Source organism: Grampus griseus, assembly GCF_964374135.1.
Source record: "Grampus griseus genome assembly, chromosome: 1".
NCBI classification, from domain to species: domain Eukaryota; kingdom Metazoa; phylum Chordata; class Mammalia; order Artiodactyla; family Delphinidae; genus Grampus; species Grampus griseus.
In genome coordinates, this window is record NC_139017.1 from 125475623 (window position 1) to 125490808 (window position 15186).

The following is a 15186-nucleotide window of genomic DNA, read 5'->3' on the forward strand; positions in this document are numbered from 1 at the left end:
CAAAGGCATGTTCAAATATGTTTTTAATATAAGAAACTGCTACATGTATTACAATAGTGCTGTCAATAAACGGTAGGGTAGAATGGGGGTTGGGAATGAAGAGATTACAAGCAAATGCAATTGTCTCAATAAAGAGGAAGCAGGCACAGCTGGACTGGCTTCTGGAATAGAAGGAACAAGGTGGAAGTGGTGGCAGAAGACATCTTTTACTTTTTATTGATAGCCTACTATGGACCAGGCATGGTGCTGGAGATTGCCATGGTTCCTGCTTTCCAGCTATTTGCAGTCCACTAGAGGAAGTAAGTGCATCATGCTAGGGGAGCACTGAGGAGGCCTCTGCATCCTTAGAAGGAGCCTTTAGGGGTCAAGGAACTCTCCCTTTTCACCTTTTAGGAAAGCAAGTGAGGACTGCAGTACCACCTGGAGTTTTAAGGGAGGGGAAAAGGTGTGGAGGGGAAAAGGGAGACTGGGGCCTGTGTGTTGAGGCCAAAGGGGTAAGGCAGCGGTCCCAAACCTTTTTGGCACCAGGGACTGGTTTCGTGGAAGACAGTTTTTCCGTAGACGGGGGTAGGGTGGGGGGAGGGGGGATGGTTTCGGGATGATTCAAGCGCATTACGTTTATTGTGCACTTTATTTCTATTATTATTACATTGTAATAAATAATGAAATAATTATACAGCTCACCATAATGCAGAATCAGTGGGAGCCCTGAGCTTGTTTTCACTTGCCGCTCACTGATAGGGTTTTGATATGAGTCTGCAAGCAATTGATTTATTATGGTCTCTGTGCAGTCAAACCTCTCTGCTAATGATAATCTGTATTTGCAGACGCTCCCCAGAGCTAGCATCACTGCCTCAGCTCCACCTCAGATCATCAGGCATTAGATTCTCAACCTAGATCTCTCGCATGTGCAGTTCACAGTAGGGTTTGCGCTCCTATGAGAATCTAATGCCGCCACTGATCTAACAGGAGGCGGAGCTCAGGCAGTAATGCCAGCGATGGGGAGCGGCTGTAAATACAGATGAAGCTTCGCTCGCTTGCCCGCTGCTCACCTCCTGCTGTGCGACCCGGTTCCTAAGAGGCCATGGGCCGGTACCGGTCCATGGCCTGGGGCTTGCGGACCCCCGGGGTAGGGGAAGAGTGACTAAGATGGCTATCAGGTAATCAAAAGGAAAGTAAATATAGGAAAAGCAGGTATTGCAAGAAAGAAAAGTTGGCTCTTATTGTCAAGAGGTGATAGGTTGGCCTGCTTCTGAGGTGGCAGCTTTGTCATGGCCCATTGCAAACAGTCAAGGGGCTCCACATCCTGGGTGCAGACAAGCCAGTACTGAAGCTGCTGAGATGCAGGGAACCATGGTATGGGGGTGCTACACAGCAGCTAAATAGAGTAGAATGGAGATGTAAGGAAGAAGCTTAAGCTTTTCAAATTAAGCTCGGAAGAACTAAACGTGTTAGTCTGGAATAGCAGGAGGCATGGATGAAGTGTTGAACAAACAGAGCAAATGCTCATTTCAATTTCTAGAGCTCTGAGGGACATCTGGTAAACCAAAGCTGCCTCAGCTCCAGTGTTTGAGCGGGATGGTGGTAGGGTGTATGACCCAGGCTTGACAGGGATTTAAGAAAAAGGTTTCTGGACCTTTCATCCCATTTGTTTGCAAAGAGTACTATTAGCATGTAGACTAAGAGTCTTCTCTATCAACCTAGCAGAAGTGCCTATAGTTAAGGGATAGAGGCAGTGATGGGTGAAGGGAGGATGATAAGCCAGAGGCCATATCTTTAAAGTTTTCCAAGTTCATGCTGGGGAAAAGAGAATTATCTTCCATGCTCAACTTGAACTGTCTGAGGACCAGCTCAAGAGTTTTCTTGAGGAAGGAAAGCAGGATGCCTTCAGAAGGGATGACTTATGAGTACAATGGTCTTAGACCCTGAGGTAGCCCTGGTCCTAAAGGCAGTATCAGCTGCAGCAGAAAGAAGAGGAAACACAAGGGGTCAGAGAAGCTTTGGCCCACTCTTTTACAAGACATTGGATTTCAGAGAGGGGAGGCTGCTTGCCCAGGGTCCTATAGTGGGTTTAGCAGTAGCTTTCCACCATCAAGCTGCTTTCACTGAAAAAGGGTGAAGGCAAAAGAAGACAAACGGGCAAAACTAAGGAAAAGGTACATTCTTAGGCTTCTACAAATAAGGACAACCATGACCATCTTGGGAGCCCTTTTATATTGGTGTTCACTGGGGTCTTTTATGCCTGCATATGTAAAACTAGGTCGATCTGTTTTGAAGGTACCCAGTAATTCTCACTAATATGTCCATCATTTAGAGTTGTGCTCTCCAATACAGTGGCCAAGTGTCATATGTGACTAATTACAATAAAAAGTCAATTCCTCAGTCATACTAGAGATACATCCCTAAGTAATCAATGGCCAATGTGGTTAGTATCTGTTGGATCAAACAGGGCAGCTATACATAGAACATTTCTATCTCAGGCCTATTGGACGGTACTGATCTAGACATAAGACCTGGTTTGTAGTAGCTGCTTTATAAGTTGACCCTTAAACAATGTGGGGGTTGGGGTGCCAACTCCCCTGTGCAGTTGAGAATCTGCATATAACTTTTAGCTGGCCTTCCTCATCTGTGGTTCTGCATCCATGGGCTCATCCAGCAATGGATCATGTAGTACTGTAGAATTTATTATTTAAAAAAATCTGTATATAGGTGGACCCATGCAGCTCAAACATATTATTCAGGGTCAACAGTAAATAGTTGTTGGATGAATGGTCCTCTGGACTGTCTGCCATTGCTAGTAAGAGTTTTGGTTTCCACTCTTGCCTTTCTCCTTTCTGGCCAACATAGCCAAGAAAGTTGCAGGAACCCAGATTGGAGTCTCTAGGTCCACACAGCAGAGGATGTGATCTTAAGGCTCTGGAGAAGGCAAGATGAGGTATCTTGAGATGAGATTCACCCTGAGTTGGCTTGCCTGCCCTCTAGCTGCAACCAGACATAACAACCACTGGAGCAGGTGGCTGGGGAGATGGGGCACGCTGTGCCACTTGGAGGCACATCGACTTTCCAAACTTCAAGCTTTGCCACTCAGAGCATGAGGGAGCCACACCCCATCTTTAACTGATCCAGAGTCAACTTTTTACCACAGGAGGAGGTGAGTGGGTGAAGGGAACTCGAGGGGAAAATGGAAAGAGAGATGTGCTGAGGCAGTTCTTCCCAAGGGTCAGTTATGGGAGGCTCACGTGAAGGGAGATAATCTATGTTGGAGGGTAAGTAGCCCTCATGGGCAGGAAGGTAGTCCACTGGGAGGACTGTCGAGGGGCTGGCTGGGTTTCCCGGTGTTGAGTCGGGGCCCTTGCTCCCCAGCACCTTGTACAGATCCACCCCTTGTCCTGTCTCTGCTGTGAGAGCTCTTGGAGGTGGGGGGCTCGAGGCACTGTATCCTGTGTCTTCCTCAGAGGTATAGTGACCTTGGACTCCTTGTCCCTTTTCTGGCCAGTTGGGGTGATGGGAATGTCTGAAGGCTGGGGTCACTTGGTGAAGGACTTTGTTGATGACCAGGATCTCAGGTTCCTCGGGAGTGGGCCAGTCTGTCAGGAGCCTATCCAAGGCCAGCTGCGTCTCCTCCTGAAAAAGGGGAGGAAGAAACTCATGTGGCTATGTTGAGTAAGTAGCCATGGCGACCGACTTCTCCAGGGTTCCAAAAGGCCTGGCAGCCTGCACTGCCTAGTCAGCTCAAGGTGGAACACTGTGGGCCTTTACTTTGTGAGGTAAGAGAAGCAGTTAACATTGCTGGGGAGGCAGACAGGCAGGAGCCATGGACTCAACCCCAGCCAGTGAGCAATTCGCTACCCTGCTCAACCTTCAACTAGACTTGTTTCTGGTGAGTCAAACTGTACCAGCTGCTTTTTCTCTAGCAGAGAGGGTACGACGGTGTGCAAAGGAAGGGCTGAGCTTGCATCTGTCTGGGGATGAGGCACAGAAGAATTTAAAAGAGTCACACTAGGGCTGAATCCTGAGAGATGTATAGTATTTTCCAGGTAAGGAGGTGGTGGGCAAGGAGAATTGGTCTATTCTGGAACCTGCTAGTTCTTTCTTAGGACAGACACACTGAGGCTTCAGAAATAGAAGGAGGTCACATGTTGAAGGGACTTTTATGGGATGCTAAAGAGTTTGGGCTTTGATACAACTACTGAAGGTTTTTTGTCAGGGTAATATCCTTGTCAGTTATGCTCATAAGAAAGAACCCTCTGGAATAACTTTTTTGGAAATGATGTTCATCCTTTCTTCCCTACAGCTAATTTCAGTTGGTACTTTTCTTGCTTTGTCTTTCTCGACATCTAATTGGTTACCAGCTCTTCAGTGTCATATCTTTCCTTTCCAAACTTATTACTGATTCCTGAGTCAAGTTCAAGCACTTTATTAACATTTCTTTTTACAGGCTTTATTGGGCTCTCTTTACGTCCTTGAAACTATGTTTTATGCTGACTGCTTGATCTTTCTGAAGCAGATCACCAAAGCCTGCTTTCATGAAGCCCCTAGTGACTGTTCCCTCCACTGGATTCCTACAACAGCAAAGAAGCCACCTGTTAGGTTCTTAGCACAAGAAGCTTTATGCTGTCACTTTTTTTTTTTTTTTTTAACATGTCTGTAAGCTATCTGCAAGTAGGGACCATGCCTTAAGGGAGGAGGAGAATAACAAAAAATAGCATCAGGACAGGGCAAACCCTGAGGACTAGTCCCAACTCGGAGACTCTACGGCTTGGGAAAACTCAGTCTACCTGTCTGGACTTTGGATCCCTCATCTGTCGGATGCCAAGTTGTGCAAGAATGGTTTGGTTTGGACTGGACTCTGATGTCCCCACCCTTGCCTTGAGCATGGCAGTTGTCCCCAAAGTGAATGACGATGCTGTCTTAGGGTAGACTTCTGCAAAGGGCGCTGAGCAGCCAGAGGGTACGTGTGTACTTTTCTTTCGGGAGCCTGCTTTTTCCCTATCGCTATGCAAACTGGCCCTGGCACATTGGTCTGGCTTGGAACATGACTGGCAGCGGCCAAAGTGCTGAGACCACTGCTATGGAAGAGATCTCACTGGATGAGGATCACGTTGTTTTCACAGTGCGAGGCTCTGCCTTCTTGAAAGCTCTGGCAGTATCAATAGAGGCTGTTCCTCAGAGCTTTTACAAAGCAGCCCCCCTGGCTGACAAGTCCTGGGGCAAGGCGTCTTGGACCACTAATAACTCAGGTACATCATGGAAACTATTTTAAGCTTTTACAAGCTCAAAATAGATAACATCCCAGTGATCCCCTTTATGACTGGGCCTTTCCCTCTAAAGCTTTAAGACCCATGGCTTTTTAGCCACATTTTAAGAAATGGTAGGGGGATGTAAAGTCTGAGAACTCAAAGCACATTTTGTTGGAGGTGAAAGACTATTGTGTTTCTGATGTCTGCCCCAGCCTGTCACCAGGAGAGCAGTTTGGGTCTTTAAAAACAGTCTACCCCTTCAAGGGTCAAGTGACATGGGGTTCTGAGGCTGCCACAAGGCCATCATAGATGGCATGTTTAATTTTTTTTTATTTTCTAATTTACTGGTTATTTTTGCAAAAGAAATATATGCACATAGTTTTGTAAAAAAAATTTTTTAAGTTCAAAGGGAATTTGTAATAAAAATTAAGTGGGCTTCATGCCTACAGCTGCCTCCCCAAAGGCAACCACCATTATCAGTTTCATATTTAGGCTTCCAGAAATATCCTGTGTACATGTTGGAGACTGTGTGTGTGTGTATAAAATCATCTTTTTATACAAATGAGAACCCACTTTAGACAATTAATACAAACTTTGCTTTTTTTCACTTTTAAATATATTAGAGATGTTAGACACATATAGATCTCATTTTTTTTGAGTAGTTGCATAACATCCTGTTGTACAGATATACCCAAATGTTTAACCTAGCCCCCTGGTGGCAGGTTACGTTACGGCTTCTATTTATAATGCTGCAATGAACATACTCATACTGTACAACTTTGGGCATGTGTATGGCAATTTGTTATTTTTTCCATGTGTTACTTTCTCTAACTCTTTGTCTTTCTCAGCATCTCTTCTAGGCTTTTATGGGCTCTTCAGTGGCTCTGCATGCCTCTGTATCCCCTCATGTCCAGGCAGTGGCAAATAGAGGCCATGATGCCACAGCTACCAGCTTGGGAGCCAGGTGTCAGCGACTGACCCAGAGCTGCTTCTCACTGTGCTATTTCAGGCTTTTAGGACATGGGACTGTGGAATCTCCGCATTGGAAGAGAGAGATCTTAGAGCTCAGTTGATTCAGTTCCTGGTACCTGAATCCCCTCTAATACTAGCAGTGGCATCCTTATTGAGTGCCTTCCCATAGGTCATCACAATATTGCCACCAAGTGAGGGCCCAGTGTGTGAACACCTCTTGAGTTAGTCTGTTCAGCTCAGAGGTTTTGACTGCTGGAAACACACCCCTCACCCTGTGCTTAAGATCTTTTAGAACGTATAGTATAATGGAGGACAGCACATCCTGCTTGTATGTGAATCCAGGGTCCACCTACTAGCTGACTAACACTGGGCAAGTTACTGAGTCCTCTGTCCCTCACTTTCCTCATCTGAAAAATGGGGATAATAATATTACAATCTCATAAAGCTGTTGTACAGATTAGGTGTTAATGCATGAAAATTTTTTTTTAAGTGCCTGGCATAGAGAAAGTAATGTATGTTATGTGTATATATAAATGTAAATATATTATTATGTAATACTGTTGTATATCATATATAATTATATGTCATGTATAATCAAATATATATCAAACATCTATCATATATACGACATATACACGCACATACATATACTGTTATTATTATACTGTTCTTGCTACTGTAACTTAACAGCAACAAAACTCCTCAATAGAGAGAGGAGACTTCAAGTGTAAATCTTCCTGGGAAGAAAATGAATGATCTTTGCCTTGTATGAGCCATGTGCTTTACATGGCATCTTACTTAGTCTTCACAACAATATACATGAGAGATATTGTCAATTCCTATTTTACGGAGGATGAAACTAAGGCTCATGTCATCGGGCAAGCGCTCAAGGGTCATTGACATAGTAAGTGGCAGAGGTGGCCTTATTTCAAAGGCATTAAACTGCGGTGACTTAACTTCCTACGGAGGCAGACATGGCTGGGACCAGCTCTTTCTCTGAGAGGCGGCTGGTACCACTGGCTTCTGGATGAGGCATGGGTGACTGAAGAGAAGAATCTTGGAGGAGGAGGGCTATACGATGCGAGAGTGCGGGGCTGCCGAGGCGCCGGGTGATGGGAAGAATGTGGGCACCCCTCTCCTCCCCTTCAAGACCCTCCGTCAGAGACAGACCCTGCTGCCCGCTGTGAGCTGCTCTTCCCTCCTAGGACTGTGGCAGCCGCTCCCTGCGTGTCCTTTACTCCCAGCACGCTCATCTGCAGCTGAGCAACCTCTCCTGCCTTCAAACCTTTTCCTTGCACAATGGAATGACTTACTGGCTTCCTGCCAAGACCAAAATAGTCTGGGCTCTATTTATCTGTTCTGTGCTCACACAGGACGGGGAACATCACAGTAAAGCTTCAGTGCTCTTGAATTTGGATGAGCCAATGCTCAGACTAGTGCTTGGCAAATATATTTGCTTTTAAAATTTCTTTTGAAGTGAGCTGAGGTGAGGAGAGGAACAGAAGGCATAGAGAGGAATGAAAAGTTATGGGTCTTTTAGTCTTGGTCAGAAGCTTCAGAAAATTCCTGTGCATGGGAGTGATGACTCAGATGGTAACCTAGCACTCGTGATAAGCAGCTTATCCATAGGATCTAAACACCGAGGTTTCCCTGTACTACAATGAAAGACTTAGATGTACTGATCACCAGAACCCCATCGACTGACCACTAAGGCTTTATACCTTACCTCCACAATGGGATATTTCTTGGCCCAAGTGCTATTCGCTGGGTCTGGAATTTCTTTGCTACACCACTGAGGTCTGAGGGCCAAAAGGAGAACAAATACCCTGCAGGTAAAGAAAACAGTGACATGGGTTAAGTGGGCACACGGTGGCATGGAAGCACAGTGACTTCAGTGTAGGGGTATGCAAATGAGTAAAATGTAAACACTGCAGGAGAAAGATGATGCATCGTCCAAGTCTGGACTAGTTTTCTGTGAAGTTTGGATAGATGATAAAGACTCGTGGTGCAACCGCTTAGGGTTTGCTAAATAAACTAGGGAACTTTTGCTCGGTGTAATGTTTAGCTATCACTAAGCAGCCAAGCACTCACTCAACAAACGTTGATTGAATCCTTAATGTATGACCAGCACAGTGCCACATGCTGGGGATAAAACAGCAGACAAGAGGACATGGTCAATACCCTTGGGGAGATTACTGTTTATATTTAGTAAATTAGAATGTTTATAAAGAGCTTGTAATGAAAACAAAGAGTAAAACGGGATACAGGTGGTATAAACAGCTTGGACATAACCAATTAAAAAAATGCCAAAAAAAAAATACCAATATGGAAATATCCAAACTATTAAAGTAGTTGTATTTGGTGATCAGAGGGTCTTTTTATTTCTTCTTTCCACATCTCTGGGTTTTTGAAAATATTTTAAAGTGAGTTTATTATGTGGAAGAAAAAATCCTAAAAATGTTTCTCATATGCATATGACTTAACTATTTTGACTTTTTTAAAAAAATTTCAAGACCAATATGAAGCATTTTTAAAGACTTGGCTTTAACACACTTTGTTTAATAAGAAAAGTAAGCTTCTGGGACGTGCTCAACCCTTTGAAACAAGAGATGAGGCCATGTGACTAGGTTTTTTCCAAAGAAATGTGAGCAGAGGTACCTGTGACCTAGTATAGATCATGCAGATGAGGAAAGTACCCAAGGGATGGTGGGCCAATAAAGTGGAAGACAATTGGATCCCTAAATGACAGTGTGGAGCAGAGCTGCCAACCAATCTGGATGACATACCTTAGAACTATTATATGGGAGAAAAATGAGCTATTTTATTAAAGCCACTATATTTGGGGGCTCTTTTTTTTTCTTTAACAGCAGAAGCCTCCACCCTAACTGATACTATTTCCCTGAAGAGAGGATGCATGTGATCCTAGTTGACTCTTTGAGTTCAACTTTTTCAAAGTCTACCTAAAGAGAGCTCTGCTTTGAATTATCTATCACATATGGGGGAACTTCAATAAATGGAAAACCTTTCAGACAGGTTCAATGACTAGTAGAATGACTTTGAGCTAGTTTTATTTTGACCTCTTCTCCTACATTACACAACATCTGAAGAAAACTATTGAATAACTCATTTAAAAAATTCTCTTTACCAAATAATACATGTTTAAAGAAATTTTAGGAAATACAGTTAAATAGAACTAAAAGCACTATGATTCTATCCCCTGTTATAACCACCATTAATGTTTTAGTGTATGTCCTTGGAGCAGACAGTATTAACTGCCGTCCAATACCCATTTTCCCCTCTTAGAAAGGGGACCCTGATTTACTGGGACAACAATAAGCCCAGCTAAAAGGCCACAGTCTTAAGCCTTCCTTGCCTCACCAAGTTCTGGCTAATGAGAGGTAACCTAAAGTGCCATGTGTGACTTCTTCATGTGTCTTGAAAAGGTGGGTGTGGGCACCTCCCCTCTCCCTGTAGTTGTAGAATGCAGGCACGATGGCCATAGATCCTGCAGCCATTGGACCATGAGGTGAACTTGATGATGAAAGCCAATGTCGGGATAGTGAAGCAGAAAAAGAAGGAGCCTAGGTCTCTGATGACTGGGGACCTCCTACACCAGCCGTTACCTGAGTTTACTTACTTTACCTGGGTGAGAAACTTAGCTCATTTGTCATATTTTTATGTTACATACAACCAAATTAAATGCTAACTAATATAACTTGCGTGTCTGTGGGCACGTGTGTATGCACTATTTTTTAAAAATGAAAGTACATGTTTTGCAACCTGCTTTTTAAAATGTAATATAGCAAATATTCATACCATTTAATTTTCTTCTACATCTTTAATGAATGCATAGTATGCTGTATAGCATGAAATATACTGTGATTTATTTAACCAATCCCACGTCGTTAGGCATTTAGGTTGCTTCAAATTGTTTTCCTTCTATGAACGATACTTCAGTGAACATAGTTGCCACTAAATATCTGTATATACCTATGATATACTTAGATGGGAATTGCTAGGTGAAATGTTTAATATTTTTTAAAATTAAACATATACTGTCACCCCAAAAAGGTGACTATATTTAGTGTGCTACCAGCGATGTAGGAGAGTAACCATTTTTTTGACCCATAGCAGCAACAGCTATTATATGAAAAAAAAAAAAATTTACCAAAGTTGGCAGGTGTAATGAACTTACTTTTGCCGGAAGCAACGCACTGAGAGAACGCCCACCATGATGACACCCATGCAAATGCTTGGTGCCACAAATGTGCTCCAATTGGCTTTACCTGAAACGAAAAGTTAGCATACCCTGTGACTGAGTTATCGTCAATGAACATTTCTAAATACTGACTGTTGTGTGAACCCGCTGGGCTTTACCCACAGCTCCTGGATAGCTAGACTCAGGAACAAGGCCAACTCTCTTTCGCCCATTGAAGAAGGAAGAAAGGGCCCAAAGGGGCCAATACTAAGGTTCCAAGGAAGGAGCTCCAGCCCTACAAGGGCTTCTTCCTCTAATAGGTGCAGAAGGAAAGGGAGTGTGGTATACAAAGCACTGGTTGTGAACTGGAAGCCCTGGATTCCATTCCTAACTCTGCCGCTGACTGATGTGTGGACCTCAGATTCCTGATCTACAAAAGGTGAACGATGACATCTACCTTGCAGGTTGTTGTGAACATTAGAGATGGTGTATTTAAAGGGCACAGCCATGTACTTGAACAGAGGAGGCCTCAAGAAATGGTAGCTATTAATTTTACCAAACCATTGGATAAGCCCTCTGTCTACCTAGGGTCTTTGAAATTGTTCTGATTCCTTCCTATGACATGTAAATATTTCACTACGTGTTGGAATTTTTCATTAATTCATCCAACATGTATTGAATGTAAACCATGTAACAGGCCAGATTAGGTGCTGTAATACACAGGTGAATGGGACATAGGCTCTGAAGACAGTCCAGGAGACAGATGTGTAAACACGTAAACAGTAAACCATGATGCCACGGGATACATGTAAAAACAGCATGTACAAGGCTGTGTCACAGAGAACAGCATGGGAAATGGCTTCACGAGCAGCTCAGAAAGGTTTCCCAAAAGGCAGGATGTCAAAAGTTTAGAGTCGGATGGCTAGGAGTTGGCTAAGTGGACAAATTAGGGAAGTGCAGACTAGACAGCAAGCACGGAAGGAGGAAAGAGCGAGTGCTTCAGCAACCGCAAATAGTCTGGCCTTGCTTTCCAGTATGAATGATGAGTATGCGGCAGACAACAAAGCTAGATGGATGAACAGGACCAGGTTGTGCAGGGCTTGGTAACAAAGCAGTTTAAATTCTAGCTTGAAAGCCCGTGGGGAACCACCGATGGGTTGCAACAGGAGGTAGAATGTAGCAACAGGGATCTTGTAGAAAGATTCTTCTGATAGAGTGAAGAACAGGGTGGGAGGGAGGGTGACCAGGGGCCACTAGCGGCCAGAGACCTGCTAGCCCCTGTGACAGGGGCTTTTCCCAGGGCTGAACAGGGGAGTTAATGCAGGAAACCTTGTTACCACCCCACACAATCGGCACAATCTGACATTTCATTAGCATCTGCCTTTCTTTCCGGGCAGATGGGACGAGTCTGGAGTACCAGGAGTAGAAAGATGCTGAGTCCTTAGTCCAATTAATTGCTCACAAGTTAACTTTCATGGGAGTGCTTGAGAAGAGGGCTTGTCACTTTCCCCAGTGGAGGAGTATCTGGCATAGAACAACAAAGTCCTGAATGATTAACTTGATACTCCATGTCATAAAGCAAGAACAGCTTGTTTTATGCTTAGAGCAGATGCAAACAGGGGCTGCCAGAGAGAAAAGCATAATTTAGCCAGTGGAGAGAAACTCATGTTAGCTGGGTCACTTCGTCACATACTCAAATTTAACTTAAGAAACTCAAATCTGTGTCTGATTTGTAGTTCTGCCACTTGCCACCTCTAAGACCTTGGGTAATCTTTTTGTACCTCACACCTGTAAAAAGGCATCATAATCTCTCATTCTTTTATTCATTTCGTATTGAGTGCCTGGTAGTATGGCCAGGTACAGGCATGTAAAGCAGTCACATTACTTGGTTGTGGGCAGGATTAAACGAGTAAACGTATGTGTTACATGTGTTGAATTGTGTCCTCCCACCCCCAAAATTCATATATTGAAGTTCTAACTCAGTAAGTACCTCAGAAAGTGACCTTATTTGTAAATAGGGTCATTGCAGAGGTAATTAGTTAAGACAGGTCAGGCTGGAGTAGGGTGGCCCCTAGTCTGACATGACTGGTATCCTTGTAAAAAGGGCAATTTTGAACAAAGAGAAACACACAAGGAAAACTTTAAGTGAGATGAAGGTAGAGATCTAGAAACCAAGGAATGCCGAAGATTGCCCCCAGTCGCTAGGTGAGAGGCGTGGAACAGATTCTCTCATAGCCCTTGGAGGAAGCCAACTCTGTTGACACCTTGATCTCAGACTTCCAGCCTCCAGAACTGTGAGGAAATGAATTTCTGTTGTTTAAGCCACTCAGTTTGTGGTACTTTGTTACAAGAGCCCCAGCAAACTGATGCAGTATTCAAAGAGCTTAACACAGTGCCTGGCACATAACTATCTGATATGCAGTAGCTGTATTATTTTTGGGATTATTCTCATCATTCATTGAACAGATATTCATTTAACAAGTACTATGTGCTGGGTGCCATTCTAGACCTTGATGATAGAGATTAAACAGATACTAGTCCCTGCCTGTTGGATTCAGAGTTTTGAATAGGGGTCAAGTATAGCGCATTATGAAGGAAATATGGATGTGCATTTGGGAAGGCTTTCTGGAGGGGGCAACATTTTTGCTGAGTTTAGAAAAACGAGTAGACACTGTCTCCAAGCAGACAATGTAATGGTAGGGCACTCTGGTTAGAGGAAATAGGAAGGGCAAAGGTATAGCAGCAAGAAAGTAATTAGTGAATTACAGAAAATCTGATAATCTCCATATCAAGGAGTGGGAGTATACTCCTGTATAGGAATTCACAGTGGACTTTCCCTCTCTAAGGGTGGTTCTTACCTTGCAGACAAAATTCTCTTTCATTTCCTTGGGGGCTTTCACCAGCAGCTGTCAGAGCTGTCATCCATAGAATGTATGTCACTCTGGGCCGCAGGCTGTCTATGGGATGAGAATTTGGGGAGACCCTATAGGGAATTTCTGAAAGGAAGATAAATATAAAGGTTAAGGCACAAATTAAAGGAAATATCTGAATGTGGGCTCTTACTCATTTTTATTTGTTAATGCTTCATTTAATTTGAAAGAGGAAAGCACATTGCTGCTTTAAAGTAGTCCTAATTCATTAATACTTAACACTTTAAAAGGCCCTAGGCACTGTCATTTATGACAGCACCACTTCACAGCATATCAGAAGAATTACATTTTTTTCCTGTGGTAAAATCTTTTCAAAGAATTTTTATTATTTTGCTTTTGAAACTATTTAGCTGTAGTAACTTCTTCTATTTCCTATGACTATAATGCTTCCGACATTTATCAGGTATATTTGAGAACTCCTGGGGAGGAAACTAAATGTACAAATTATTTTCAACGGAATTTTTAAGCAAGCTAAGTTTAGCAATTAATGAAATAGACATTTAATAACATTTATTAATTCTGACTTTCTTTTGTATTTTTTGGTAAGTTCTGGGTACTGGTCGTAGTGGGTTTAATCATTGATCTGCTTCAATTTGACATAAAATCTAAAAAATGAGAACAATGGTACTTAGATTTATTTTGGTAGTTCAAGGCTAGACTGTCAGTTCTTTATGCTTTTAACACCCCTGCAGGTTCTCAGCAAGTAAGACTTTGGTTTTTGAGCAATGTGTTGATGCTGTTTTTTTCCTCCAAGAGATATGAATATCGGTAGCCTTTAGTAAATAGGCAGTCTCCTCCTCCACGGATCTGCTGGGTGTGAGTTTTGGAGTGACCTCTCAAAAACTGAGGGGGGCTATAGAATCGAGGCAAGAACTTTGACAGGTGTAGCCTACTGGTTTGCTCAGCAGACCTGTGTGTGTGCTGGTGATCAAAGTGGAAACTAGAACTCAGCACTTTGTGCCTCAACATTAGTTACTGTCTCACAAACCCCAGGGCAAGTCAGATCTTGACCCTGTTTGCTGAATTTATTTCAACAGTCACACATATTTATTGAGTGTTTGCCCTGGACAAGGCACCAAGGCACAGAATCTGCCTCAAAGAGTTCACCATCTAGTAGGGAAAACAGACCCCTTACACTCACTCACCCCTACTTACTATGTGTGACCAGCAAGATGGAACCCTGTATTATTGCATCCACTCCACCCAAAGGAGCTGAGGCCTGAGCAGATCATTTAACAGCTGTGACTATCAGAGCAATTTCTATATTTTACATCCTTTTGAGAAAAAGTACCATGTGGAAAATTCCCAAGCCTACTTTAACCTGATGAAATTGCTTGCACAGACTTCAGCTCTATGATTACACTAAAATGTCTCTTATTCCCAAGGCAGGGGACTAAAACAATAATTTGGGAGAGACTTTCTGCTCATCTTTCTGCAGCAAAGCATAGGCGAGCATCAGGGAGTCAGTCGTCCAACGGTGTTAGGGCATCCTTAACTCCAGGAGTGAATGAGCCGTTGGAACACAAGGGAAGGAGTTTGAATGATTTGTTGGGCCAAAAAAGTTTACACGCAAACACAGATACATGCACATGTGTATATTTGAAGAATAAAAATAGAAACTATGGGGGAAGCCAAGAGGAGGGTGATGGTGTCAGCAGTTTGGCTGGCAAATAGGTTGAGGCGAGTAAAGGAAGAAAGAAGCCATGCAGGAAATACTGGTTCTGCTGCCTTGTCTGGGCTGTGATCTCTGGCAGAGATAAAGGAGGCCATTCTGTTCTTGGATCTGAAACTTTAGGTTTAAGGTGGTTAAATGACAAAGGCACCAGTTTAGGGAGATGTGATGGTT

At 43.3% G+C, this 15186-nt stretch overlaps 1 protein-coding gene across 4 annotated transcripts in view; it reads right to left on the reverse strand.

Moving 5' to 3' along the window:
• Positions 1-790: 790 nt before the first annotated feature.
• Positions 791-15186, reverse strand: part of IL12RB2 (interleukin 12 receptor subunit beta 2) — a gene marked incomplete at its 5' end in the record, with an annotated part of 69783 nt that continues 55387 nt past the window's right edge. For 2 of the 4 annotated variants that reach the window (XM_082658657.1, XM_082658655.1), the window contains 4 exons: positions 791-3624; positions 7939-8038; positions 10408-10498; positions 13269-13406. In XM_082658657.1, coding sequence (XP_082514783.1) covers positions 3085-3624; positions 7939-8038; positions 10408-10498; positions 13269-13406 — 869 coding nt within the window. In that variant the 3' untranslated portion in view covers positions 791-3084. The remainder of the gene's footprint in view (positions 3625-7938; positions 8039-10407; positions 10499-13268; positions 13407-15186) is intronic. The other 2 variants (XM_082658656.1, XM_082658658.1) reach the window with 2 other exon arrangements.